At 40.0% G+C, this 27,813-nt stretch overlaps 1 protein-coding gene across 8 annotated transcripts in view; it reads right to left on the reverse strand.

Moving 5' to 3' along the window:
- Positions 1-11,371: 11,371 nt before the first annotated feature.
- LOC125642528 (X-linked retinitis pigmentosa GTPase regulator) overlaps positions 11,372-27,813 on the reverse strand; it is a 105,823-nt gene continuing 89,381 nt past the window's right edge. For 7 of the 8 annotated variants that reach the window (XM_048864119.2, XM_048864100.2, XM_048864140.2 and 4 more), the window contains 5 exons: positions 20,851-21,021; positions 20,575-20,595; positions 20,334-20,373; positions 16,428-16,531; positions 11,372-11,869 (listed from right to left, as the gene is read on the reverse strand). In XM_048864119.2, the coding sequence (XP_048720076.1) occupies positions 11,642-11,869; positions 16,428-16,531; positions 20,334-20,373; positions 20,575-20,595; positions 20,851-21,021 (564 nt within the window). In that variant the 3' untranslated portion in view covers positions 11,372-11,641. The remainder of the gene's footprint in view (positions 11,870-16,427; positions 16,532-20,333; positions 20,374-20,574; positions 20,596-20,850; positions 21,022-27,813) is intronic. The other variant, XM_048864081.2, reaches the window with a different exon arrangement.

A 27,813-nucleotide genomic window follows, 5' to 3' on the forward strand; every position in this document is an offset into this window, starting at 1 on the left:
CTATCAGGTCTGAAAACCAGGGTCTCCTCAGCCAAAGTGAAGTTACCAATATTACTGTCTCCTGATCTCGCTTTATTTTCTGGACCACCTCCCCTAATAATGGGAAAGGTGGAAATACACAGAGGAGGCCCTAAGGCCATCTGTGTGATAGGCCATATGTCCCCATGGATCTGGGGTCCACTTTTCTATAGTGAAGTACTTTTGTGAACCATGTTAACATGGTTCACAAATAAGTTGGTTGAGGTCAGGTGGAATAATTAGACGATTAACTCAAAGACTACCTGATGCAGGCACCACTCAGAGTTGTTCACCTTGCATCTGCTGAGCCAGTCCACCTTCTGGTTCAGGTCTCCCTTTATGTGAACTACCCTGAGGGAGAGGAGAGAATGCTCCACCCACTGCACGTTTTCCATTGCTTCATCGTGTAGTGCTGGGCTTCTTCTTTCCCTCCTGAGTTGTTCAAATATGTGACCGCGGTTGTGTTGTCTGACTGAATCAGAGCGTGGTTCCCCTCTAGGCTGGACTGGAACTTCATAGTGCCAGCTTGACCACTCTCCGTTCTAAAAGGTTTATGCTGCGGGTCCTTGCCTCCAGGTTCTTAATGCCTTGAGCTGTTTGGGACCCCAGGTGTGCTCCCCAGCCCTCCAGGCTGGCATCAGTTGTAAGGATCAGGAGATCTGGAAAGGGGATCTGCAAGGCGTATGGGAGTGCCCTTGCAGACATGGCCCTGGGCTGATCACCATTTGATCATCTGTGTCAGAACTCACACTTGGAGGCCCATACTAGGAGGCCTAGGAATTCAAGGCCCAGTGCAATACTGGGTGTCTTACAGTTCCAAAACAAATTCAAGGAGGTCTTCAATCTTCTGGTACCTCTCTAGAGATGGATATATCCTTGCTATCGAAGTGTCTGTGCACACTGCCAACTGAGTTATTTGGGTGGACAGAATCAAGGAGCTTTTCTTGATGCTGATAATAAAGCCATGTCTCTGCAGGAGATTCAAGGTCAGTTATGTAGCTCTGTGGGCCGCTGCTTGGGATGGAGCTCTGATTAAGATGTCACCCAGAAAGGGGTTCTGGTGGAACCCTGTGACTCTGGGTATGATCACCACCTTTGTAAAGACTGGGGGAGGGGGGCAAGGATGAGTAAAATGGGACCGGGATGACACCATAGAGGTTAGGGTCTCCCTCCAGAACTTCAATTTCTTCATCCATTTGTTGAGCCTTTTGAGATCTAGAATGGCTTGGATCCCTCCCTGTTTACTTCTGAATGATAAAGAAGATGGAATAGCATCCTGAAAATCTTTCTTCTGAGGGCATACTCTATTACTGCCATACCTGGGATGTGAGAACTCTCATTCTGGATTAGATCCTGCTTTACAGGATCATTCAAGACGGGACTGGATGAAAAACAGATGGGGTGGAGCCTGTAACTCAAGAGAGTATCCCCACCTCACTATCTCCCTGACTCACTGGTCTGGGATCAAAGCAATCCATTCCTCCAGGAAATGGGAAATCCCTGCCCCCAAGCTTCAGCTCCAAATCTGGGCAGAGACCTATGCAGTCTTTGTCATAAAGAGGCTTTGGGAGTGGCAGGGTTCTCTTGGGCCTTTTCTCCTAAACCACATTTCCATGGCTTTCCTCTGGAGAACCTGCTTATCTCTTTGCTGGTATTTCTGTAAGGATGAAGACCAAAGGAATGCCTGTGTCTGAAGGCTGGGCTGTACGCTCTCTTAAAGGCACGGTGTGGCATTGGAAAGAACTGTTTAAATTTTGCGGTATTGTCTGCCACTAGCTTGTCTCCAAAAACCTGGCCTTTGTGAATTTGGCAGAGCACATATCTGTTTTGAGAGGCTATCCACCTTCCAGGGACAGAGCTATCTGTGAAACCCTCTGGCAAAATGTATGCCTCAACCCCCTCTAAGGCTGGTTCACACAGACGATGACAACCTAACTACTACTGCTATCAGTTACTCCATTAGCTCAAGTGGCAGAGGGCTGTGCAGTGGATGATGAACCATATGGGTGTCAATATGATACCATACAATGGAATTTTTTTTTCAGTTTCAACCTTAATTCGATTCTCTGGTGTGTCTGCATTATGATACAGAGGCTAATCATATGACCACATACTATTTCTTCCGCAGGATCCATGCTTCTTCAGTGTATGTCTTGGGGAAAAATTTATCCCTATACTGTATATGCAGAAGAGAACTTACTCATTTTGTAGTTTTTCTGTCAGTGACATTCTAGTTTTAAAGTTCAGCAGCAGGGGGAGCAGCAGCCAGCTGTTTTTCATAAGCTACAACCGGACAGAACTACTAGAGGCCAGCATATCACCAGGTTTTTATCTCACTCACTGGATAAAATTGTCTGAAAGATACAGAACTAAGGAAGTTTCATTCTTCTTTAGATGGCAAATTACTAGTGCTACTTAACAGTCACTTTGCTGTTTGCAATAACCATCTTAGGAGAGATCCTAACCATTTTTATTAAAATGGGACCTACGCGGTTGACAGAGTAATGCATCAATTTGTTATACCATCTTCTGTTAAGAAGGTGGAGGACCAAAGTATTGTTGCTAAGTGTAGGAGTATTATTCTTGTACTTTGCATCACAGTATGGTTTTAAATTTTGTTAGCATTGATATGTTATTGGTAGGAAGTATGTAGCACGACTATTAATCTGAAAAACGGTGTCACATTACAGAGTATTGAAAAGGGCTAGGGTGACCAGAGGGCAAGTGTGAACAATCGGGACAGGGGGTAGGGGGTAATAGGTGTCTATATAAGAAAAAGCCCCCAAAATCGGGACTGTCTCTATAAAATCTGGACATCTGCTCACCCTAAAAAGGGCTCATAGAAGAGCTGCCAAATAAAGCCTTTAAATTTCACAGGGAAATATGCTTGGATGTAGTATATGAAATTTCAGGGGGAATAATTTGTTTCTGTGGGACTGAAAAAGAAGGTTCATAATGGGAAGCTGGTTTGTCATTTAAAATATAGAGGCAGATGCATCCCTCCATATCTGAGTTTCACTGGTTGTATCTGTGAAAGTTCTAACTCACATAAGTAAATTTTATAGGGATTTAAAAGATTATAAGCCTTAGTGTTCAATACATTTATGATAAAGCTTTCTAAATCTAATACCTTAGTAGCTTATCCATTTTTCCATCTGCAAACTGATTGAAAATATATTGTCTATTAAAACTTAACCTTAAAATCTGCCAATCAGTTTAAAGATATTTGCTAACTTCGTAACTTGATACTTATGGCAGCGTTGTGTTCAGGAGATTCCACAGCTAGAAAAGTAAGGGTGTTATAGGTCAGGACTACACTGCAATTACTCCATCAGTTGAAGAAGAAGCATATAGCTGCATTATGGTTTTGTCTAGGGCTATTAACACACTTCTTCAGAAGCATTAAAAACTGAAATAAGGAGGTTCTTTTTCCTTTAGTACATAAAAGGAGTCAGTGAGATATGCTGTGGGCAATATTATCAACAAATATCTTGAGAATGTAAGTCTGGATATATTGGTTCAATTTTGGGCAACTGAAGTGATGCAGAGGTGTTTTTAAAAGAAATATAATAGAACATGTCAAATTCCATGCATTTTTGTGAGTGTGTTCCTGATATCTACACTAAAACTATAACTACGTTATAAAGTTCTTTTGGTCATCATTTGTCAAAAACCAAATTGTGATTAGCTGGACCATTTTAATGTCATACTCATGCTTACATTCTACCTGAACTCACATTTATGTTACCCACAGCCTTAGAAGAAGATAGGCTCGTGTACACATGATAACATGCCAAAATGTGATCTGATTTACATCAACTCCATTGACTTCACCTGGGTAACTAGAGATAAGGGATGGACACAATATGTGTATATAAGCTATCTGGGGAAAAAGTAACAAAAATTACCACTCGGTATAGCACTATGTTCTTTGGGAGTATGAAAAACAATCAGAAATGTGTGTTCATGTCCCACTGCCCTGTTCCTGCACCAACAAAGTCAATGGGAGTTTTGCTATTATATCACCAACATTATTGTGTGGGCTGTATTGTCTCTTGAGCTCATGCAGGGTTTTTGAACACCCTTGAAGTTGGTAGATGTAGGGCCAGATCCTGTGTTTTTTTACATCAATGCTGATTTACTATATCTCTATCTATAAGCTAAGCCATCTTTTAAAAAAGCATTATATAAAAATAGAAATGCAGAAAACCTTAAAGCAAAGAGCAAAAGATAGCTGCACTCAGCCATTTTCTTGAAAAGAAAAAAAGCTCTAGAAGATATATTTAAAGCAGCAAGTACAGTATGGATTAAGAGTAAGGTGACCAGACAGCAAGTGTGAAAAATCAGGACACGAGGTGGGGTAATAGGTGACTATATAAGAAAAAGCCCGAAATATCAGGACTGTCCCTATAAAATCGGGACATCTGGTCACCCTAATTAAGAGTGAGCAACTTAACTGCCGGGTCAGGGGCCAGAGGGAGGAAAAGAGTTGGCTGTAAAGATTGAGGTGCTATAGTTATACTTGCGGAGCACACAACCTCCACTGCGTGGTAATTTTGATGATGAGTTTTAGGAAAAAAATGAAGTTTAAAGAGCCATCCCACTGGCATGAGCCAGGACCATGTAATCCAGGAACAGTAATTTTTGCTGAAATACTTAGCTTTGGAAAATAAGGGTAAATGGTAAAAAACAAAAGCAGTGCTCCAAATCATTTCTATGATGGAACCTTCTGCTATTATTTAGCTCACAAAATACCTTTTAATGAACAATATCCTTTTTATCGTGCAGTAAACTAAACAAAATGTGGTATGATTAAAGATGAAAAATCATTTATTTTTAATCAGTGCACATTGCCTGTTAGAGACTTGACTTTTGTGGCAGCAAACATCCCGTTTTCATGTTACTGTACTTGGAAGGGAACCAGGCAGAGGAAAAGACAGGCTACTGAAGGAGAAATAGAGCTCAAGAATAGGTTTGCAGAGTTGGAAAATGAAGAAGGGGCTCAGCAGGTGGTCACTGAAGGTGGAAGAGCAAGGAAGAAGAGAAGAGCAGCTAGTCCTATAGGGAAAAGGGAAGAGTCAATGGAGACTGCACCAAATATGAGTCCCAGGAGGTTACACAATGGGTTGAAGAGGATTACAAGGGAGAATAGGAATAGAAAGAACTTGCAGCCAGAGGGAACAGGGGATAGACTGGAGAATAGCACAGTCACTAGGAAAAGGCAGGTCTACGTGATCAGGGACTCTTTACTGAGAAGGATGGACAGGCCTGTAACCAGAGCTGATCCAGAGAATAGAAGGGTGTGATGTCTTCCAGGTGCTAAGATATGAGATGTAGACCTGAGGTTGAAAAGGATCCTAAAGGGAGTGGGAAAGAATCCCCTAATTATCCTTCATGTGGGAACAAATGATACCGGTAGATTCTCGCTGGAACGTATCAAGGGAGACTATGCTAGGCTGGGGAAGACGCTTAAGGAAATCGAGGCTCAGGTGATCTTTAGTGGGATTCTGCCTGTTCCTAGAGAAGGGCAACAAAGGTGTGACAAGATTATGAGTATCAACAGATGGCTTAGGCAGTGGTGCTATAAGGAGGGCTTTGGGATGTATGGCCACTGGGAGGCATTCATGGACAGAGGACAGTTCTCTCAGGATAGACTTCATCTGAGTAGGGAAGGAAATAGACTTCTAGGATGGAGGCTGGCACAACTGATTAAGAGAGCTTTAAACTAGGAATTTGGGTGAGATGGTTGGGAGATGTCCAGGTAATCTCCACACCGGATTTTCGCATTGAGAGGGAAGAAAACAAAGTAAGAAAGATACAGCCGTGGGTAGGAGAATGGACATAAGGAGGAAGGGCAGTGTGGATACCAGTCTAATAGGTCATACTGGCTGTAGAATCACCGTGCCTAATCGGGTACAGAATGTGAGCGAGGCCAAACAGCAAAAATTAAGATGTTTGTACACCAATGCAAGGCGCCTAGGTAACAAAATGGAGGAACTCGAGCTACTGGTGCAGGAAGTGAAACCAGATATTGTAGGGATAACAGAAACATGGTAGAATAGAAGTCATGACTGGACTACAGGTTTTGAAGGGTATGTGCTGTTTAGGAAAGACAGAAATAAAGGTAAAGGTGGTGGAGTAGCATTGTATCTCAATGATGAGGTAGAATGTAAAGAAATAAGAAGCAATGGAATGGATAAGACAGAGTCCGTCTGGGCAAAAATCACATTGGGGAAGAAAACTACTAGAGCCTCCCCTGGGATAGTGCTTGGGGTGTGCTATAGACCGCCGGGATCTAATCTGGATATGGATAGAGCCCTTTTTAATGTTTTTAATGAAGTAAATACTAATGGAAACTGCGTCATCATGGGAGACTTTAACTTCCCAGATATACACTGGAGGACGAGTGCTAGTAATAATAATAGGGCTCAGATTTTCCTAGATGCGATAGCTGATGGATTCCTTCATCAAGTAGTTGCTGAACTGACTAGAGGGGATGCCATTTTAGATTTGGTTTTGGTGAGTAGTGAGGACCTCACAGAAGAAGTGGTTGTAGGGGACAATCTTGGTACAAGTGATCATGAGCTAATTCAGTTCAAACTGAATGGAAGGATAAACAAAAATAAATCTGCGACTAGGGTTTTTAATTTCAAAAGAGCTGACTTTCAAAAATTAAGGAAATTAGTTAGGGAAGTGGATTGGACTGAAGAATTTATGGATCTAAAGGCAGAGGAGGCCTGGGATTACTTTAAGTCAAAGCTGCAGAAGCTATCGGAAGCCTGGATCCCAAGAAAGGGGAAAAAATTCATAGGCAGGAGTTGTAGACCAACCTGGATGAGCAAGCATCTCAGAGAGGTGATTAAGAAAAAGTAGAAAGCATACAGGGAGTGGAAGATGGGAGGGATCAGCAAGGAAAGCTACCTTATTGAGGTCAGAACATGTAGGGATAAAGTGAGACAGGCTAAAAGTCAAGTAGAGTTGGACCTTGCAAATGGAATTAAAACCAACAGTAAAAGGTTCTATAGTCATATAAATAAGAAGAAAACAAAGAAAGAACAAGTTGGACCGCTAAACACTGAGGATGGAGTGCAGTTAAGGATAATCTAGGCATGGCCCAATATCTAAACAAATACTTTGCCTCAGTCTTTAATAAGGCTAATGAGGATCTTGGGGATAATGGTAGCATAACAAATGGGAATGAGGGTATGGAGGTAGATATTACCATATCTGAGGTAAAAGCGAAACTCGAACCGCTTAGTGGGACTAAATCGGGGGCCCAGATAATCTTCATCCAAGAATATTAAAGGAATTGGCACATGAAATTGCAAGCCCATTAACAAGAATTTTTAATGGATCTGTAAACTCAGAGGTTGTACCGTATGATTGGAGAATTGCTAACACAGTTCCTATTTTTAAGAAAGGGAAAAAAAGTGATCCGGGTAACCACAGGCCTGTTAGTTTGACATCTGTATATGCAAGGTCTTGGAAAAAATTTTGAAGGAGAAAGTAGTTAAGGACATTGAGGCCAATGGAAAATGGAACAAAATACAACATGGTTTTACAAAAGGTAGATCGTGCCAAACCAACCTGATCTCCTTCTTTGAGAAAGTAACAGATTTTTTAGACAAAGGAAACGCAGTGGATCTAATTTACCTAGATTTCAGTAAGGCGTTTCATACCATGCCACATGGGGAATTATTAGTTAAATTGGAAAAGATGGGGATCAATATGAAAATTGAAAGGTGGATAAGGAATTGTTTAACAGGGAGACTACAGTGGGTCCTACTGAAAGGTGAACTGTCAGGCTAGAGGGAGGTTACCAGTGGAGTTCCTCAAGGATCAGTTTTGGGACCAATCTTATTTAATCTTTTTATTACTGACCTCGGCACAAAAAGTGGGACTGTGCTAATAAAGTTTGCAGATGATACAAAGCTGGGAGGTACTGCCAATTTAGAGAGAGACCAGGATATCATACAGGAAGATCTGGATGACTTTGTAAATTGGAGTAATAATAATAGGATGAAATTTAATAGTGAGAAGTGTAAGGTCATGCATTTAGGGATTAATAACAATAATTTTAGTTATAAGCTGGGGCTGCATCAATTAGAAGTAACAGAGGAGGAGAAGGACTTTGGAGTATTGGTTGATCACAGGATGACTATGAGCAGCCAATGTGATATGGCCATGAAAAAAGCTAATGCGGTCTTGGGGTGCATCAGGCGAGGTATTTCCAGTAGAGATAAGCTCTGGTCTCCCATGTTTAAGAAGGATGAACTCAAACTGGAACAGGTACAGAGAAGGGCTACTAGGATGATCCGAGAAATGGAAAACCTGTCTTATGAAAGGAGACTCAAGGAGCTTGGCTTGTTTAGCCTAACCAAAAGAAGGTTGAGGGGAGATATGATTGCTCTCTATAAATATATCAGAGGGATAAATACCGGAGAGGGAGAGGAATTATTTAAGCTCAGTACCAATGTGGACACAAGAACAAATAGATATAAACTGGTCATCGGGAAGTTTAGAATTGAAATTAGATGAAGGTTTCTAGCCATCAGAGGAGTAAACTTTTGGAATAGCCTTCCAAGGGAAGCAGTGGGGGCAAATGACCTATCTGGTTTTAAGATTAAACTCGATAAGTTTATGGAGGAGATGGCATGATGGGATAACATGATTTTGGCAATTAATTGATCTTTAAATATTCATGGTAAATAGGCCCAATAGCCTGTGATGGGATGTTAGATGGGGTAGGATCTGAGTTACTACAGAGAATTCTTTCCTGGGTATCTGGCTGGTGAATCTTGCCCATATGCTCAGGGTTCAGCTGACTGCCATTTTTGGGGTCAGGAAGGAATTTTCCTCCAGGGCAGATTGGAAGAGGCCCTGGAGGTTTTTCGTCTTCCTCTCTAACATGGGGCACAGGTCACTTGCTGGAGGATTTTCTGCTCCCTGAAGTCTTTAAACCATGATTTGAGGACTTCAATAGCTCAGACATAGGTGAGAGGTTTATCGCAGGAGTGGGTGGGTCAGATTCTGTGGCCTGCATTGTGCAGGAGGTCAGACTAGATGATCATAATGGTCCCTTCTGACCTTAATATCTATGAATCTATGAATCTATAAGGGCAAAAGGGAATAGAAAAAATATGCTGTATAAACATAATTGGATCACAATAGAATGTGCTTCCAAGTGTGTTTTGCTGTGCCAATAGCTTTAAGGAAACCTCCCCTTCTAGACTCTAGAGTAACATCATATTTAAGAGAATTACTCTTCACTAACTGAACTCACACTTTAAAAAAAAGAAAAAGACCTTAGGGGACCTTCCTTTGGGATCAATTCCAGCCCCCTTTAAAAATGTAAAACTAATTTCAACTCACTGAAGGAAACCATTTAGTTTATCACTCCTCTTCCAAGATTTTTTCCTATTCAGACTAGGATCCAAGCAGAACAGAAGTCAAATGTGCACTGAGGAAAAGAGGAAAACAGTAAATACCATGTATTTTTCTAGAAAGAAAATAACATATTTAACGTACATCTGTAGAACTCAAAGCTGCCGCTTGGAAAAATAGCAGAACAAAAGGACAGGATCTTAATTAATTCTGGAAAAGGATGACACAGAATGCAGGCTTTTAATATGATGCTACTTACTGCAGTCCAGAGGAGGCTCCATTAAAGTATTTGGGTATTTGCCATACTTATAGGGATGAAGCATTCAGCTGGACCAATTTCTAGGTTAAGAACAGCCCTAGTCACTTGTGACAGGATTATATAAAGACTAAGCAGCCCTGAAACTAGGAAAAATAGATAAATCAGAGGTGAAGTTGGGCCAAAGGCAGATTCAAAAGTGTGCACAAGTCAGTGAAATTAAATAACTTTTTCCTAGTTGTTTTTTAAAGATGAGCTCGTCTCTTATGAAATATTTTGAAAAGGATTCAATTTGGCTACAATTCTGATTTTATATTATATGTTGTACTTTACATGTTTAGCTTTGTTTAATAACTAAGGACTTTTGAATACAAAAACACAATCCTGGGATCAGATTAATCACAGGACAGGATGTGTTTTTAAGTTTATTAATAAACTACATGCTTATTTCTTATTTATTTGCAGCTGAATTTTAAGGAATCTTGTCTCTTTATGAATTTGGTAATTAGAACTGTGTGTTAAATATAAGAAATGTAAACAACAAATAAAAATGACAAATTCTGAAAGAAAAAAACATTTGCATCCCACTGATGGGTCTGGAAATTGGCTGAAGCATTCACTTGCTCCTTCTGCATAATCCCTACCTGAGAGAGGGCCAAATCCCTTCTCCTCCCTTAGAGCAGAGCCACTGAAGCTACAGAAAGTACTTGCCTGAGAAAAACAAGAGCGATTTAGCCCATAATGATCTGTTTGCAACATCAATATTTCCCATAGTAATTCATTCAGATATCCCAGAGGATATTAACTCCAGGCGGAAAGCAGGCAGCTGCAACACATGAAATGTTAATGAAGAAAATGTTTTCCTGCAAATGTCCTTCATAAAATGAAAAGGAAAAAAATACAGAAAATTATACATAAACTCAAATGATTTCTTAATACGACAGAATGCTTTTCAAAGTTTTTCCACAAGGCATCAGCTGCTCTATAAGGATGAATATCTTAGTAGCCTTGTCGATGTGATCAATTTATTTCCTTTACTAAATATAAAGTTTTGCTTACTTCAAGATGTCCACCATGTGTAATCATAATTAAGGGTCTCAGATGCTGTAGCTTGTATGCTAACAAAACCTCCACTAAAGTACAGTGAAAATTTGGGTGCTCGAGGATGCAGGAATAGGCTCCCGGTAAAATGGCAATATTGACAATTGATTTCATTCTGCCCTGCTGTTGGCTTGATTCTATGTAGAGGTGAATTCCCTCAACAACTCTCACTGATTTCAGCTAGAGTTGAAAGCACTCAGCATCTCCCAAAAATGAGTGGAGTTTCTGCAAGGCCCTGATTTGTCCAGGTACAAAAGCACATTACACATTACTTACAGTTAGGCATCTCATTGACTTCACTGAAACTACACATATTCATAAAGCTAGACACATGTTTACAGTACCTTGCTGAATCAGGGCCTATATTCTTAAATACTTTTGAGTTTTTATTGCTATTTTTCTATTTCAAAATGGAACAAGACAGATGATTCTAAGTGGCTCAATACCCTTAATGTTAATTTCTAAACATTCCTAGCTATTTTGTTGAACTAAATAATACACTACAGTAGCTATTTACAGCTTTGCACCACATCCGACTGTAAGTGGTACCATGTAGATACAAGCTTAGGATACAATTATTTAGCAAAAATTATTAAAATGCCTGAATCCAACTTTTCACATACAAAAATATATTTTTATTACAACACTGAACAGTTAAGGCCACAACACTTCAGTAACACTCTGATAAGCTTATCAGTTTCAATTACTAAAATTATCAATAGAAATAAATACCAAAACCATGGTCTTCAAGTCCAAAACCAAGGCAAACAACTTAATTATTTTTTTTAAATCTGTCATCAGTAACAATAAGAAGTCATAATTGTTTTCAAGTATAAATTGCAACATTTGCTTGCAGCCTGTCAAATATATATTCTGACAGCATTACAGTATTATACAAGTAGAGGACTTGGTCTTTCTGCCCTGGTTAGTTGTGGTTTCCTTAGGATTCTTCCTCGTGTGATTTTGGTTTTCATCTTTCCTGTCATCGCCAGATAAATCTGCTTCCTTTCCTTTATCCTTTTCACTTTGGAGTGGCTTTTCAGATTTACCTTCATTGCTGTTATGTACATTTTTCTGACTTGTCAATGACTTTCGCTTAAACAAAGAAAACTAAAATAAAAGATGATATATTACCCCCTCGACAATTAATAGTGATTTTCAAGATGTACAAAAAAGCCTGCACACAAGTTAAAAGTTACACTCTCAAATGAACTTAGGCCACACAATTATGTTTGGTAAAACAAACAAAAACCCCACCTTTCCTAAACGTAAATGTTTCAACAATCTTTTAAAAATGTTAAATGGATAACATTCCTTTGCAGTATTTGTAACCCAAATATTGCAAGTTTTGTCTGTGTGTGTAAGAACGAGAAAGTGAAACTGAGCATACACTGATGAATAACACAAGTTTGTTTACACAGACCAAACTCAGCAAATTGCAAGAAGTAAACAAACAGTGTAAATGATGAAAAATAAGTTAAATTTGTAATATTTTTTTCAATTTTAGCATTAGGGCTCAAAAAATTAATTGCAATAAAAAAACTGCGATCAATCACAGTTTTAATCACACTGTTAAACAATTGAAATTTATTAAATATTTTTGGATGTTTTTCTACATTTTCAAATATATTGATTTCAATTACAACACAGACTACAAAGTGTACAGTGCTCACTTTATTTTTATTTTTTATTATAAATATTAGCTCTGTAAAAATGATAAAAGAAATAGTATTTTTCAATTCACCTCATACAAGTACTCTTGTGCAATCTCTTAATCGTGAAAGTGCAACTTATAAATATAGATTTTTTTTGTTACATAACTGCACTCAAGAACAAAACAATGTAAAACTTTAGATCTTACAAGTCCACTCAGTCCTACTTCTTGTTCAGTCAATTGCTAAGAAAAACAAGTTTGTTTACCTTTACGGGTGATAATGCTGCCCGCTTAATTACAATGTCACCTGAAAGTGAGAACAGGCATTCGCATGGCACTTTTCTAGCCAGCATTGCAAGGTATTTATGTGCCAATACACTAAACATTTGTTTGCCCCTTCACACGTCGGTCACCATTCCAGAGGACATGCTACCATGCTGATGATGCTCGTTAAAAAATAATGCCTTAGTTAAATTTGTGACTGAACTCCTTGGGGGAGAATTGTATGTCTCCTGCTCTGTTTTACCTGCATTCTGCCATATATTTCATGTTATAGCAGCCTCGGATGATGACCCAGCACATGCTGTTCATTTTAAGAACATTTTCACTGCAGATTTAACAACATGCAAAGAAGGTACCATTTGAGATTTCTAAAGATAGCTACAGCACTCGAACCAAGGTTTAAGAATCTGAAGTGCCTTCTAAAATATGAGAGGGATGAGGTGTGGAACATGCTTTCAGAAGTCTTAAAAGAGCAACACACTGATACCAAAACTACAGAACCCAAAACATAATAAAGAAAAGCAACCTTCTGCTGGTGGCATCTGACTCAGATGATGAAAATGAACATGCGTTGGTCCACACTGCTTTGGATCATTATTGATCAGAACGTGTCATCAGCATGGATGCAAGTCCTCTGGAATGGTGGTTGAGGCATGAGGGGCATATGAATCTTTTGTGCAACTGGCACGTAAATATTTTGCAACACCAGCTACAACAGCATGCGAATGCCTGTTTCTCACTTTCAGGTGACACTGTAAACAAGAAGCGGGCAGCATTATCTCCTGCAAATGTAAACAAACTTATTTGTCTGAGCGATTGGCTGAACAAGAAGTAGGAATGTGTTGACTTGTAGGCTCTAAAGTTTTACACTGTTTTATTTTTGAATCCAGGTTTTTTGTACATAATTCTATATTTGTATGTTCACCTTTCATTATAAAGAGACTGCACTACAGTACTTGTATTAGGTGAACTGAAAAATACTATTTCTTTTGTTTTTTACAGTGCAAATACTGGTAATAAAAATAAATATAAAGTGAGTACTACCTTTGCATTCTGTGTTGTAATTGAAATCAATATATTTGAAAATGTAGAAAACATCCAAAACTATTTAAATAAATGGTATTCTATTATTAACAGTGTGATTAATCGCACGATTAATCGCGATTAATTTTTTTAATCGCTTGACAGCCCTATTAAGAATTTAAAGCCAGATCCTGGAAACGTAGTTCATGAACAAAGGCAAACCATTTAGTTACATGCTTAATTTTAAGTATGTGTGTAGTTCTAATGAAGTCAATGACAACAGACTTTGACGTTAATGGGACTACTCATGTGCTTAAAATTAAGAGTGTGTTTAAATGCTTTGCTGGATTGGGGACAGAGTGCTCAGTACCTTGAATGACTGAGCATTTGAGTTCCAACCCTTCAAGGGGCTCCATGTAAGGTGGTCACCTGCAGCCCTGTAAAGAACTCCATGGACATCAACTCTGTATGTTTTCAGCTCAGTAAAACTCAAAATGGTGAATTATTTCCTTCTTTGAGGTACACTGTATAAGATCAAATAAGAATTATAGGCCTGATCCAACTTTCACCGAAGTCTTCAGAAAGACTTACAATGACTTTAACAGGAGTTGAATCAGATCCTAAATCTGTGGTAGACCCTGCAAACCCTGAAAAATATTAGCTCTTAATTATGCAAAGATCAGTCTCATTCAAGTCAATACGAGTATTCATGTAAGTAAGTTTGCAGGATCAGTCTCGTCATTTGGACTATAAAAAATTTTTAATCTAAAAATCCCAGACAAGTTCTCTAATTTATTCATTGTCAGTTATACAAGAAAACAATTGTGTATCTGATTTAAACTAGCTGTCGAAATTGATGAAACAACACTACTTCCTTTTTGCTTTTTTGCCAGGATATGGAGAATTGTGTGTGTCAGAGGGTTCATATGCATGTTCTTTAGGAACTGCCTAAAATACTTTGGAAAAGACAGACGGTTATTTAAAAATCTGGGGTTGGAGTAAAATGTTTACTTTTCAAGCAGGTGATACTCACCTTTTGACAGTGTTCTATTCTGCTGTTATTCATATTATCTGCATTCATTTTAGTTTAGAGAATAGCCTATTTTAAGCTTCAATCGGAGAGCAACAAAGCCCTAGAAAACTTCTTTTAAAACGTACAATACGTTGTATCTATAAGTATTTTTACACTAAGGTGTCTGACAAAGAGATTCCAGTAATAAATTCACCACTTAACCTTCTTTTACTGGCACAGAATTGTTTTCAACTTCACAATACTTCTCCCCCACCGTATCTGATGTATACCCCAAAACTCAAACCTCCGGGGGTTGGGGAAGGAGGTGAGACTTTGTGGGTTGCTTGGAGCAAAGCAACATATATTCAAATAAAATTTTAACGGAATGCTTCTTTGTACCTGTTTTTTATTATGTGATTTCTGGGTTTTAATATTATCTTGTTTTCTACAGTCTTCTGCTTTGGAGGAGATTTTTGAACATGGGGGATAAAATCCTGGCTCCATTTAAGTCAATGGGAGTTTTGCCATCATTTGAGTTCAGTGGGGTCAGGATTTCACCTGGGTGTTTCCATAGCAATAGGTCCTGTATGTCAAATGCATTGGCTACTTCTTCTCAGAGTTCTTTACATTCCCAATACTGCAAATAGGACACAGGCCCTTGAAATGGGGTTCAGTAGTCTCTCTACATCTTCCAAACCAGGTTTGTCTTCCTTCTTAGGTCCCTTTCCCCTACAGAGTGTGTCTACACAGCCCGGGGCAGTCAGAGTCCTAGCCTGGGGTCCATACACTCCGGCTTATGCTACTGTGTAGACAGCCCTTTGAAATTGTGCCTTGGGCTGGAGCATGGGCCCCTCCGTAGGCTTCAGAGCTCAAGATCCAGCCTAAGCCGCAACCTCAAGCACAGTCCACACAGCTGTTTTTAGCACAGTAGCACGAGTCCTGTGAGTCCAAATCTATCGAACCTGGGCTGGGAGCCTCACTGCTGCAAGCTGTGTAGACATACCCAGAAGCTCTTCACCAGTCATACTGTGCTGAACCCCCACCTCCACCCTGAGTATTCCTAAGGCTGTTCATATGCCATCAGGTCCTCTCTTCCTCTGATTAGCCTCTGGTTCACTCCTTGCTCTACTAAAAATATGGGCACAGTAGGGAATAACCAGAGGAAGAAGAGAAACCTGGTGTAAAAGCAGCATAAACCACTGCTACACTGTGGGACATATAGAAACATGACAAGATGGTATGACACAAAAATGGAAATATCCGAACAAGTGAGATGTACAGCAAATGTAGGATACTTAAGAGATAAGCCTGCCATCAGTGGTCCAAGTCTGGATATTTCCCCTGACTATGTCTCAACTCTTCCATTATGGGGCTGTGGCTCATAATGCTTTCACATGATGTCTTATCCTCTCTATCTGCATATTGGAGTCAATGGAATCACTCGTGCAATAAGTTACTGTTGAATGTGAGTAAGGTTCTCAGGCCTTCTGCAATTCCAAGAATGATCCACAATAATGGATACTCTTCAACAGTAGCCGGCACATACAAAGGGATGTTCACTGGGGCTTTTCAATCAGCTATGATGATGAGGCTCACTTGTGTGGACAAGGATCAAAAATTTCAGTAAGTGCTCACCATTATTATTATTATTTTATTATTAGTCAAATTACACAGACCTGAAAACTCAGGTGGTTTACCTTTTTAGTCCTTCCAAGTATTCCTCCAGATATTCTGTCAGTACTACTTTCCGAAATTGCCCCTAAAGAACTGTTCTCAGGATGAGTGTCGGTATTTTCTCTTTCTAAAACAACACAAGACATTACATTGAACTTTTTTTCACAACTGCAAAAAGAAACCTGTGCTTTTAATTATTTTTAACACTCAGACACACAAATTAGTTCTGCATCTAAAATGGAACAGACAGAATAAAATATTCAGTTCCACTTGATACTCAGCCAAACCTGAACAATTCTGTTTTTATTTTTCTCATTTCTATTTATATCTGTTTACCATACCCCAGATGTTTGATTTTCAAAAGCAGAATTAATACTGAGGGCACTGGCAAATATGTAAACTATTTTGACTAATCCACCTACAACTGCATATGGTTAACAGAAGACAGAGTATATTGCACATGAATTTAGAAAACGTATCTTAACCAGCAGAGAGTGACTCCTGGTGCAAGAGTTGTATTTCAGCACAAGTCTTTGTTCTGTAGCAACAATACAGAAAGAGACAGAATTCATCTTGATTTTCATACGTCCAAGTTGCCCTCTAGTGCTAGCTTTAATGATATAAATCCCCCTCCTAGAATCAAAGAACCCCAGATTTATTGGGGGTTGGAAAAATATTTAAAGATCTGTTCTGGGTTACCTAATTGCAGCGCAATATTGGAGTGAGATGCCCTAGCTTCTTTGTAATTAGATGGAGTGATGTGTTACTTTATGATGCATCACTGATTTCCATAAAGGCAGTAATCATTTTTTATTCCAGAAGTTGAAGAAAAAAAAAAGGCTCGATGTTTTTCATTCCAACATGTACATTCCAGTATCTTTCCAAAGGACAGCATAATCTTCCCTGATATTCTCAAACCTGTAAAAAAGCTTTAGGCTTACTATATCAATGTTGCTGCATACTGTCCAACAATTCTATATTTCATCTAAGATGGTTATCCCTTTCAGTAGTGGTGGTAGGAAACAGATTCCTACTTACAGTGAGTTACATCCAAGTGGTGAAAAGGCTTATGAATTGGCCTTCAGGGAAAATGCCACACAGTGCTAGGGCATTAGCACTGGTGATGAAGGGGTGGGTGGTCTGGAACAATAAGGTGCAGGAAAAGTGCATCTGGAATGCTGCAGCATTGTCTGCCCCTTTCTTGAAGACTGAGGGTGAAATCCTGGCCCCGCCGAAGTCAGTGGGAGTTTTGCCATTGACTACAATGGGGCTAGGATTTCACCTGATTAGGTATACCAATTTAGTCAGTTTCTTGGTTCATTAATGTCAGCCAGGAAGGTGAGAACAGCTCACTCTCCAAGAACTTAAAGGAGTGTCCTGGAGCCTGAGAATCAGCTGGAAGGGGAGCCTGATGATTCAAATATGAAGCTAAGCAATCAGGACAGAAGTATCCCTCCACACAAGGTATTGTGCTTTAGTTGATATTTTATTTTATCCTTGTCCACTGTGTATGAATAGGGAAGGATAGGGTTACTCTGAGCCTGGGACATCTGTACCCCAAAGCAACACCCTGGCACCCCCACATCTACCATGGTGATATAATTATGATGTGTTTTGTACACAGTATGCCTTGTGGGGTACATTTTAAAAGCCTTGATCTGTTGAGCATTAATATCCTGTTGCATTGTATGTGCTCTCATTTTATGTGAAGCTTACTATGTATGTGTTTCTGAAATATGTTGTGAGGTTGGGAACACCCAAAAGCAGCCTTTCAGGTACAACAATGAAGAAGCCAGATAGTGTTGATGGCCCATTAAGGGGAATATACACACTACTAAGGATTACCCCAGGAACTATACAATGGAAACCTCTCTGAGATAGCATATACACAATGGAGGCTGTTTGACTCCCATCACAGCAAAGGATCTTTCCAGCAAGCTGAAAGAAGCTATAAAAGGGGGAAGTGACATCATCATTTGGCCTCATTCCTCCACAACTCAACACCTGGAAGCGGGTCAGGAGGAAAAAGACTTTGAATGGGGGAGGGTTGTCCCAGGCTGGAAAGGCGTTCCAACCTGTGTATGGAAGATCTGTAAACTGCTTGTACTATCGGGGTGAGACAGTGCTTGATTCAAATCCTGTCTAGTTAATAGAACTCAGATTGCGAATTTGTTTTATTTCTTAGGTAACCAACTTTGATCTGTACGCTATTACTTATAATCACAAAAAATCTATCTTTCTGTGGTTAATAAATCTGTTTTATAGTTTTTTACCTAAACAGTGTGTTGTTTGAAGTGTAAGGGAAATCTGCTCGGGAATAGGTGTGTTGTCCTCTCCACATTGAGGGACTGGGTAATAAACTTACACTGGTCAGGCTTCTGACCAGGGCAAGATGGTACAACTCTGGCATCCTAGGCTGGGGAGCTGGGGGGAATTGGCTGGAGCCACTCTATTGTGAGTGGCCGGTGAAAGCATTAATGTAAGTCACCTGTGTGTGTCCCTACCTGTGAATGTTTGTGTGAGTGCAGGACCTGGAGGGGTTTGCAGCTTGTCACATAATCACAGTGTGAGAGGGAGCCCACGTTGGTAAGAGAGAGAGCTCAGCAGTACCCCACTTCCAGGTTGCACCTCGGGGAACCTGTCACATTATACTCATGGACTCTCTCTTCACCACTATTGTAAAGTGGAGGTGGGCACCACTGCAGGTGGAATTTCCCAGAATTCCCAGAGGAAAATGGGCAAAGTTGACTGGAACTGTGATTTCCCCCCTGTTCCTTTTTTCCAGCTGAACTATTACAACAATGCAGCAAACCCCCAGTCCTAACCCTGTTATCTCTGCAATCAGTTCCCTGTAGTTGGCCCAGGACACTGCACAACTAATAGATTTGGCTTCAATAATGTCTCTCTTGCAGATTTAAAATTGGCAGTGTTCAGTTACTATTTCAGCAGACAATAGGAGTGGAATAACTCTCCTCAGATACGGAAACTGATGGTATGCTAGACGTATGAGTGCAAAAGCATACAGAAACTTTTGAAAAATTTTACCCTGAGTATTTTAGGAGCCTAAGTCCAATCTTCAAAAGTAACTTAGACTCTTAGAAATCTAAATCTCAGACTTATGCTCCTAACTCACTCTTGAAAGTGGAACTTAGGTTCCTAGCTCATTCAGGTGCTTTTGAAAATGTTACCCATAATCTTTTCAAGAATTTTGAAATCACATTTTAATTAATCCACGACTGGCAGCCTGTCTTTCCCCCTAGTATGGTAATGAAGGCAGGCAGCTAATCAGACCCTACAGTTTTCATAACCATATAGATTTCATTTCATCCTTTGTTTCTGAGTATTCCCCATACAGTTTCATGCATAATAATTACTAGAAGGACATCTGAAAAAGGCAGGGTGCAAAGCTCTCTAGTGCTCCCTCCCCTCAAAAGTATATAGTCAACTAAGGGGGTGGGGAGAAGATATCTGTCTGTCTGACACAGGATCCCCACAAGGTGAGGCAAGGAAACACCTGGCAAAACGAGTTCCCTATGCCAAACAGTCAGCACAGATACCGGCCTTTACAATTAGTTTGTCATCTGTGAACTAGAACTTCGATGATTTCTCCTTTAATGGTTTGCCTGTGGCAACAAGCATGTAAAAAAATACAGAATATTCCTGCAAGGAGCATGCCACTATGATAAGCTTCCCCTACTACACCCCCGAAAATATCTTGTGAAGAAAAGATTTCTTTCTTGGAGGCAAATAAAATTGGTAATTTTGCTGTGTTGCTAGCTTTAGAGCATTGCTTTGTGTGTCTTACAAAGTGTCTGCCTCATTTAACATTTATATAACCTAGATACATATATAAATGTTGCCAGGTAAAATATGTAGTTTGTATTTAGAAGTGCTGTAATGGTTAGATTCTGAATGGAAGGTTCCTGTACCTTGCTGAAGTATTTTCTCTTCTTGGGTGGTCTTCTCTTCCTATAAATAATAAATAAAATAATGAAATCTTTATACTGTACTTTCAAACCCTTTAAAAAAACTATATTTAACTGCAGCATGTGAAATTCATTGTATTTTTTTTAAATATTGCATTATTAGTATAATTCCTGAAAAAATATAGTACAACTGTAGGTATTACTTTATTGGTAAAAGATGAAATAAGATAAAAAAATAACATACCTGTTCATCTAAGCAGCCAATCTTAAAAAAATAGGAAATATATTTATTTAGACAAAGCATTCCAGAATATTTCTTTTGGCTACAAAATAAAATAACTGAATTATAACTGCACTCCTATTGCTATTAAAACCACATACGAATGAAAAACTAATTTGGACTCAAACATAGGGGTAAGTTTTCAATGCTGAGCACAGGTATTTAACAGCATGCATGTTATAAGGAATTATACAGCTAATTCCTTCACAGTAAACAATTTAAAAGAAGTGCATGCTTTACCTCTGTAGTGGTGTTATTGCTTCTTTCTCCCTCAGGTGTTTTACTGTCACGTTCCTCCTTTTCATGCACTTTCCCATCATCACTGCTCCCTCCCTCCTCCTCCTCCTCTTCTTTGTCTGTTATTTCTTCTTCTTCTTCGTCAATCTCTTCATCTTCAGAAGTTTTTTGATCCTGTGACAAAATGGAAAAAATAATTTTTTTAAAAACTGTGTTCTGCAGCAATAGTAACCAGTACTCTACAACAGCCCTATGCCTCATATTGGAATGGATTCAGGTACCCTGGCCCATGTTCCCTTCACAGGCAGCTGAAAATAGGAAAAGACAAAAGCATTTTATTTCAGAGTATTATGAGTCCTTATTTAGGCTCTGACCTTGGAGTCTTATTTTAATGTCTGTTTTAAGTACAAAACTCAACTCAGCCTTAATTCTGGAGCTGTGGCCAGTAATAGCCTTTTTCTGACGAAGATGTCCCCTTACAACATAAAAACAACGAATGTGAATGCTTTTTTGGAAATCCTGGATAATTCTTTTTATTTGATATCTGTGTGAATAATGAAATTGATAATGCTTCCAACACTTTAACAGAAGGAACCTGTTAAATACCAGGTCTATTTTTCAAAGAGTTGATTCAAATACTAAAGTCACAGCAAATGGAATGCTCTGATTCCCTTTAGACGCTATCATTCACAGCATGTTTGAGCTCAACCCAGTATAGCACCTCAATATATCTAGGCTTTTCTACAGATACTGTTTTGTTTTTATGATAACCATGGGGTATTATGAAAAACTAATTTACATCAAAGAACATGTCTCTGTGAAAACTGTTACTAAGAAAGCAACGAGTAATTTGTATGATTTACATGACATCATTTAGTCCAATCACCTTTGCTGTGCTAGTTATACAGTTTTGGTAACATGAAATGTAACTTTTTTTAAAAACAGAAACATTCTTTCTCCTATTGCAAATCTACGATGAACATATGCATATCTACGATGAACAGCCTAATCTAAAATTCTAGCTTGGATTTCTAATGACAAAGCAGTGGAGCTCTGCTCTCAGTTGATCATTTCACCAGAAAACGTAGACGATATTACATCCTTGCACTGTGTGGTTGTTTAACTATCGTTGTTAAAATACATTTAGATGTTCCAACTAACATTTCACAGAAACATTCACTGAGCTATTGAACATAACACAACGATCCCAGTTGTAACTCAAATCAGTGGTTCCCAGCCTTTTTTTTTTTTTTTGATGCCCTGTTTTGATTTGTTGGTGGATGGGCACTCCTTACCTGGTAGCCTCTCACTTCATGCTCAGGCATAGTTGCTGTGTCTCTCCTATTTTCTGTCCATTCTCTCTGGTTTTTTCCTCCTCTCCTTTTTGGCTACACTCTCATAGTTGCTTACTGTGCCCATTCAGGATACTTGCTGCTCAGGGCAAAGGCCATTCATTGGTGGTTCTGTGGGGCCGGGGCACAGGATCTTGCAGCCATGCTGTATATCATGAATGTGGACACAAATGCCTAAGCTGATGAGCTCCTTCCTGGATGAGTTGCTCTTATGAACAGGTGTATTTGAGGCTGCTGCAGGAGCAGGAAGGGTAGGTAGATTTCAGGAAGCTGCCCACCACTTTTCCCACATCAGCATGTTTGCAGAGAGCAATCAGAGTGGATCCAACTTCATGCAGCTTTCCATACTTCCACTGCTTTCCTCTGCTCCACTTTTCATGGACTAGTCTAGTGCTCTCCCACCCGCAGAGACTTGTCCCCAGGCTGAAAACACTGCCTTCCGTACACACAGGCAGCTTGCACTTAAGTCAATGCATGCATATATATCTAAGGGCAGAATCAGGCCAGCTCCCTTTAAACAATGATAAAATCCTGAGCTTGAATATGCTAAGTTTATGTTATCTAACTGCGTGTTTCATTATTTCAAAGCAGAGAAAATGTACGGTTTCAGAGTAACAGCCGTGTTAGTCTGTATTCGCAAAAAGAAAAGGAGTACTTGTGGCACCTTAGAGACTAACCAATTTATTTGAGCATGAGCTCAAATAAATTGGTTAGTCTCTAAGGTGCCACAAGTACTCCTTTTCTTTTTTAGAGAAAATGTAAGTTTTCAGCAGCATAATTCCACCTTTTTTAGAGTGGTGGTGTTCATGACCTGACAGATTTTGTCAGCTTCATGTCTAAGGCCTAGACTGTACCCCTATGATCCATACTTGGATTTCCCCACTTTCACATCAAGGGAGTGGGAGATGCAGGAGTCACTTCTGTAGCAGCAACCCCCTCACTCTCTAGAACCTGCAGATGGCACTTTGCCTTCTGGGCAGGGAGTGAGTATAGGGTGGAAGCTGGACCATATGGACACACATCATCCCCACACTGACCCCACGGAGATTAGCTGGAAAGGGAAATGCAGCTTGGGAGTATATTAATTTTCCTACTGAGCCCCATCTCTGTTGGGGAATGAAATTTAAGCAGTGGTCATGGGCAGTCATGACTAGGAAGAATCCTTGGTAATACAGCAGTATTGTAAGCGTACTACGAGGAAGACGGGAAATGCAGGGGAGCTTCTGCTGATGTGGATGGCCCTGACCTTTGGGGATCTATGAAATTTGTAACGGGCACTGCAGCTCACTCTGCTGGGGGCAAGCCCCATTACCAACATAAAATCTGCAGTGTTGCCTTCACTGAGATTCCCTCCCCATTTGCTCCCTCCAACCGATTTCACTGCAGTTTCATTTAGTTCTATAAGAAGAGTCTTCATAGCAGGCAATGAAAAAACATCCTCATACACAACCTTGAAAAAAGAAAAAAGGAATCATAAGCAACCCAGATGCAATATTTTGTTTTGCCTACATTTCAATAGAATAATAGAATCACAGAAGATTAGGGTTGGAAAAGACCTCAGGAGGTCATCTAGTCCGACTCCCTGCTCAAAGCAGCACCAACCCCAAGTAATATTTTACATTACTATTGGGACTTGCAAACTCGCATATCATTGTCAGGATTCCTGGAAGCAGGCTGTGCAGATTGCAAATGGAGAGCCAACTGTGAATTCCACATAGTGGGCAGTCATCAGTTTGAGAATGTTGACAAGCTGCCAGCAAAGATCATGCCTGCTGGCTTTTGGAACAAATATGAGAAGACTGACAAGAGGTTTCAGAAGGGTATGATTTTGTTGCTGAATTTTTTGTTTGTACTGAGGAACACATTAATCATCAAGTTACAAATAACAGTCTCTTACACACCAGCTTAATTTCTATATCATTATTTATTCAAGCATCTATAAAGCAATGGAAAAAATACTAAGTGTTCAGCAAAAGCTGTCTTTTTCAGGCCAGCTCTGAGGGGGAAGAATTTACAGATAAAAAATTGGAAATGTTTTCATCTCACAGTTCTGTGAAATTGCTGTGTTATTTATCTTTAGTATGATACACATGCAGGCCTGGATCTGCAAGTGCTTGTACATTGCATAAGGTGACTGTACTCCAGTGCATATGTGAGAGGAGATTACACATATGCACAGGACTGGATGTCTTTCTAAAAGGTATGCTCCACCTCAGCCAGATGTTATAGAGTTGATGTAGAACTTAATGGGTGAAATTCCATGCCTTGTGTGGAAGGTACGACTAGACGGTCATAATGGTCCCTTTTGGCCTTAAAAATCTATACATCAGTAAGGGTGAAATACACCACTGTGCAATGGGCCAGCAAAAGGCCTATGCAGCACTTAAGTCCCACTTTAGCCCTATTTTGAGGAATTAAGTGGTTCATAGGTCTTGTGCTGGTCCATTTCACAAGGGTAAATTTCATCCCACAAACCTAGTCCTCTCCAAACTGCAAAGAAGATTAAAGCCCTGATGGGCCTACTCCCTTGGACTTCAGAGCACAAAGTTTAAACAAAAAGGAGTGTGGGTCATAGGCAGAAAATGGGCATGTCTCAGGAGATACTGCATTAAGTGTGTGTGACCCACCAATCTCTTAATGCCAACTAGCAAGAGGATGCACAAGGGTTACAGGGATCTCTTGGGTCTGGCATGTACATTCTAGTTTACCAAAGTGTGTCATGTGAAGTCTCAAATAAAAGTCAGTGTCACACTGATCACCAATATAACATGTGCGGATGTTGTGTAAGGAAGCATCTACACACTCAGAAAATTATGTTCTTAAACTCTGCGTCTAGCGACTGGCCACCAGCAAAGGTGAAAAACAAGTTTGCTGCCAGACAAGCAAAGTTTATCTAGGTAGCTGTTTACATGTAAATTAAGTATTGTATAGTTCAGAATGGGTCCCCTCCCACCAGTCTGAACAGAATGCTAATGGAAGATTGTAAGAACTTCAAGAAAGACAAGTAACAAGAAGAAGCAAACAGCTGGGGGCAGAACCCTATCTTGAAGTGCACATTGAAGGTTTTGGAACTCTCTTTAAAGTACAAAAAAAGACACCCTATCATCCTTCATCTAGGAAATAAACTGACAGCACATTCTCTTAATGAAAGAGGGGCTTCAAATAAGCTTGGATGAAAACGTTGGATAGTAACTGCGGGTGAGATAGCTTCGTTAGACAGGAGGTAAACCTGTTAGTTAAGGTTAGTCTCCAGGAAGTATGTTATGATTTTGTTTTATATGTAACTGTTTGTTTCCAATATTCTTACTCGCTACCACTTGAATCTTTGTTCTTTGACAATAAACTTATCCTGGTTTTCATACTGAATATATCAAAGTGCTGTGGTGTTAACCAAAGTGGTTGAGTTGAATCTTATGAGCTACTGTATACTGTTCCTTTGGGAACAGTGGGCCAGGTAATACTGTGAGTGTCCAGTGGACAAGGGGCTGGACACTACCAGGAAGGCTCGGAGGGCTCGGGATTTGATGTGTGCCTTTCGCTAACCTGTCCAGAGAGAGAGAGAGAGAGAGAGAGAGCGCACTGCAGAGGCTACCACACGCTGGTGGGTCAGGGAGCTGAGCCACAGCAGGCACAGACAAGATACCCTTATGCTAAGGGCAGGTGGTGCTGAGGTGCCACAAAACCCTAGGCACCCCTGGGGAGTGTCACAGTGTGATCCTCAGCACGCAAATGGGAAAATTCTGTCTTACCTCTGAATTTGTATTCTAGGACGCTCCATGTCAGACAGATTTCACACTGCGGTGTTCCCAGTCTCCATGGAAACCAGACCTTGCTCTGAGTCTAGGCTTAGGACCAGCCCTCAGGAAGAACTCTCCAGACTCATAACTTCCAAATACTAAATTATGTAAAAGTTTAAATTTATTATTTGGCTCAACATGTCAGCCTTGACATGAAATTGAGGGATTTCCTGGAGGAATTCCCTTTCCTTTCAAACTACTTAACAAGTGAGCAATAGCCAGAGAGGAGGAGGGTGCAACCCTGGACATAGTCTGACCCTCACTCAGAGGATTGTACTATCTCCCATGAAGGGTCCTAGGACAAAAATTCACAGGTAAGACAGAACTTTCCCTTTCTCGCTCCCCTCCATGTCAGACACTCTTCACAACAGGACACAAAAAGCAGTAAATCATCTGTAGTGAGGAAGGAAGGATTCAATTTACCCAGACAGAACTGAGAAGAAACTTAAAGATTGCTGGGGCATCCTGTTCAGTAACACCCTTCTACCAAACACTGCATCAGCATGGGTGAGGATGTCAAGCCTAGAGTGTAGGAGAAACTGTGAACAGATGACTCTGAAGTAGACTTATGAACTCTCCTTCTCAGAAGATGTGTAATCTCTTTGCCCACAAAATTGCTACTTTTTTCAGACTGCATAGTAATGAGAGGAGCAGTACCTGATGCTTTGAATGCCTCTACTATCTATATCTTTATTCCTCTGTAGGCTCTGTTCACATCTAACTTATTAATTTCTACTTCCTCAAGATGTTTGTATTAAATCAGAAAGGCAACAATACCACTTCCTATTAAATGCGAAAGATTGGTGTAATCTTGGGGATGGATGCCTGGTTAGTTCACAGAACTGCTGCCTTTGGCAGAACACGTAACGGGTTTCATTGAGAGCATGCCAAGCTCCAAAACCCCTTGGACAAGAAGGTGGCAATGCAGTAGGCAAAATACTTTCATTGAGAAGAGGAAGAGACCTACCAACTGTGAAGCTGAAAAGTGGTTTTATTAGGACTTGTAGCTCTCAGAACAAGACCAGAATCTGCATATTGCCAGAGGACTGATAAGAGTAATGGCCCTCAGAGATCTGTTATATGACAGTGATGAGAGATTCTCACGGGTTTCTTACAGTGCAACGTCCCCACAGTCATTGACCTGTCTTTCCAAAATGTGTTGGCCTTGAACCCCATGATCAGACTATCTTGTAAAAACACCAGAACATTCTTTGCTTCAGCTGACTTTGCTCTGATGTATATCCCTTATAAGCCCAACATCTAAACCTCAAGTGAGACATAGACATCTTTTGAGAATTTCCTCCAAGTGGCTAGGAGGGTGTTTATTCACCTTCTTAGAATAAGTGACCGTAATTCTTTCTTCTCAGCTTCCCAGACAATGGGTTGATGGGTTAGGCAATGCTGGATATTGGTACAGGATAGGTCCCTGTTGCATTATGCTTTGTCTGTGTTAGGAATTGGAGCAGAGATTCCAGTTACATCTAAATCAGGTCTGTAAACCGAGAACTGAAGGTTAATGGGCAGGTGATTATGATCACCAAGGTCTGTTCCTTCACAAACTTCTTTAAAATCATTACTCTCAGTAGCGGGAATGGGATGGGGTCGGGATGGCATAGACTCATAGATCATAGTCTTTAAGGTCAGAAGGGACCATCACGATCATTTATCTAGTCCAATCTCCTGCACATTGCTGGCCACTGAACCTCACCAATCCACTTCTGTAACAGACCCCTAACCTCTGGCTGAGTTACTGAAGTCCTCAAATCATGATTTAAAGACTTCAAGTTACAGAGAATCCACCATTTACACTAATTTAA

Source organism: Caretta caretta, chromosome 1, assembly GCF_965140235.1.
Source record: "Caretta caretta isolate rCarCar2 chromosome 1, rCarCar1.hap1, whole genome shotgun sequence".
Classification (NCBI taxonomy): Eukaryota; Metazoa; Chordata; order Testudines; family Cheloniidae; genus Caretta; species Caretta caretta.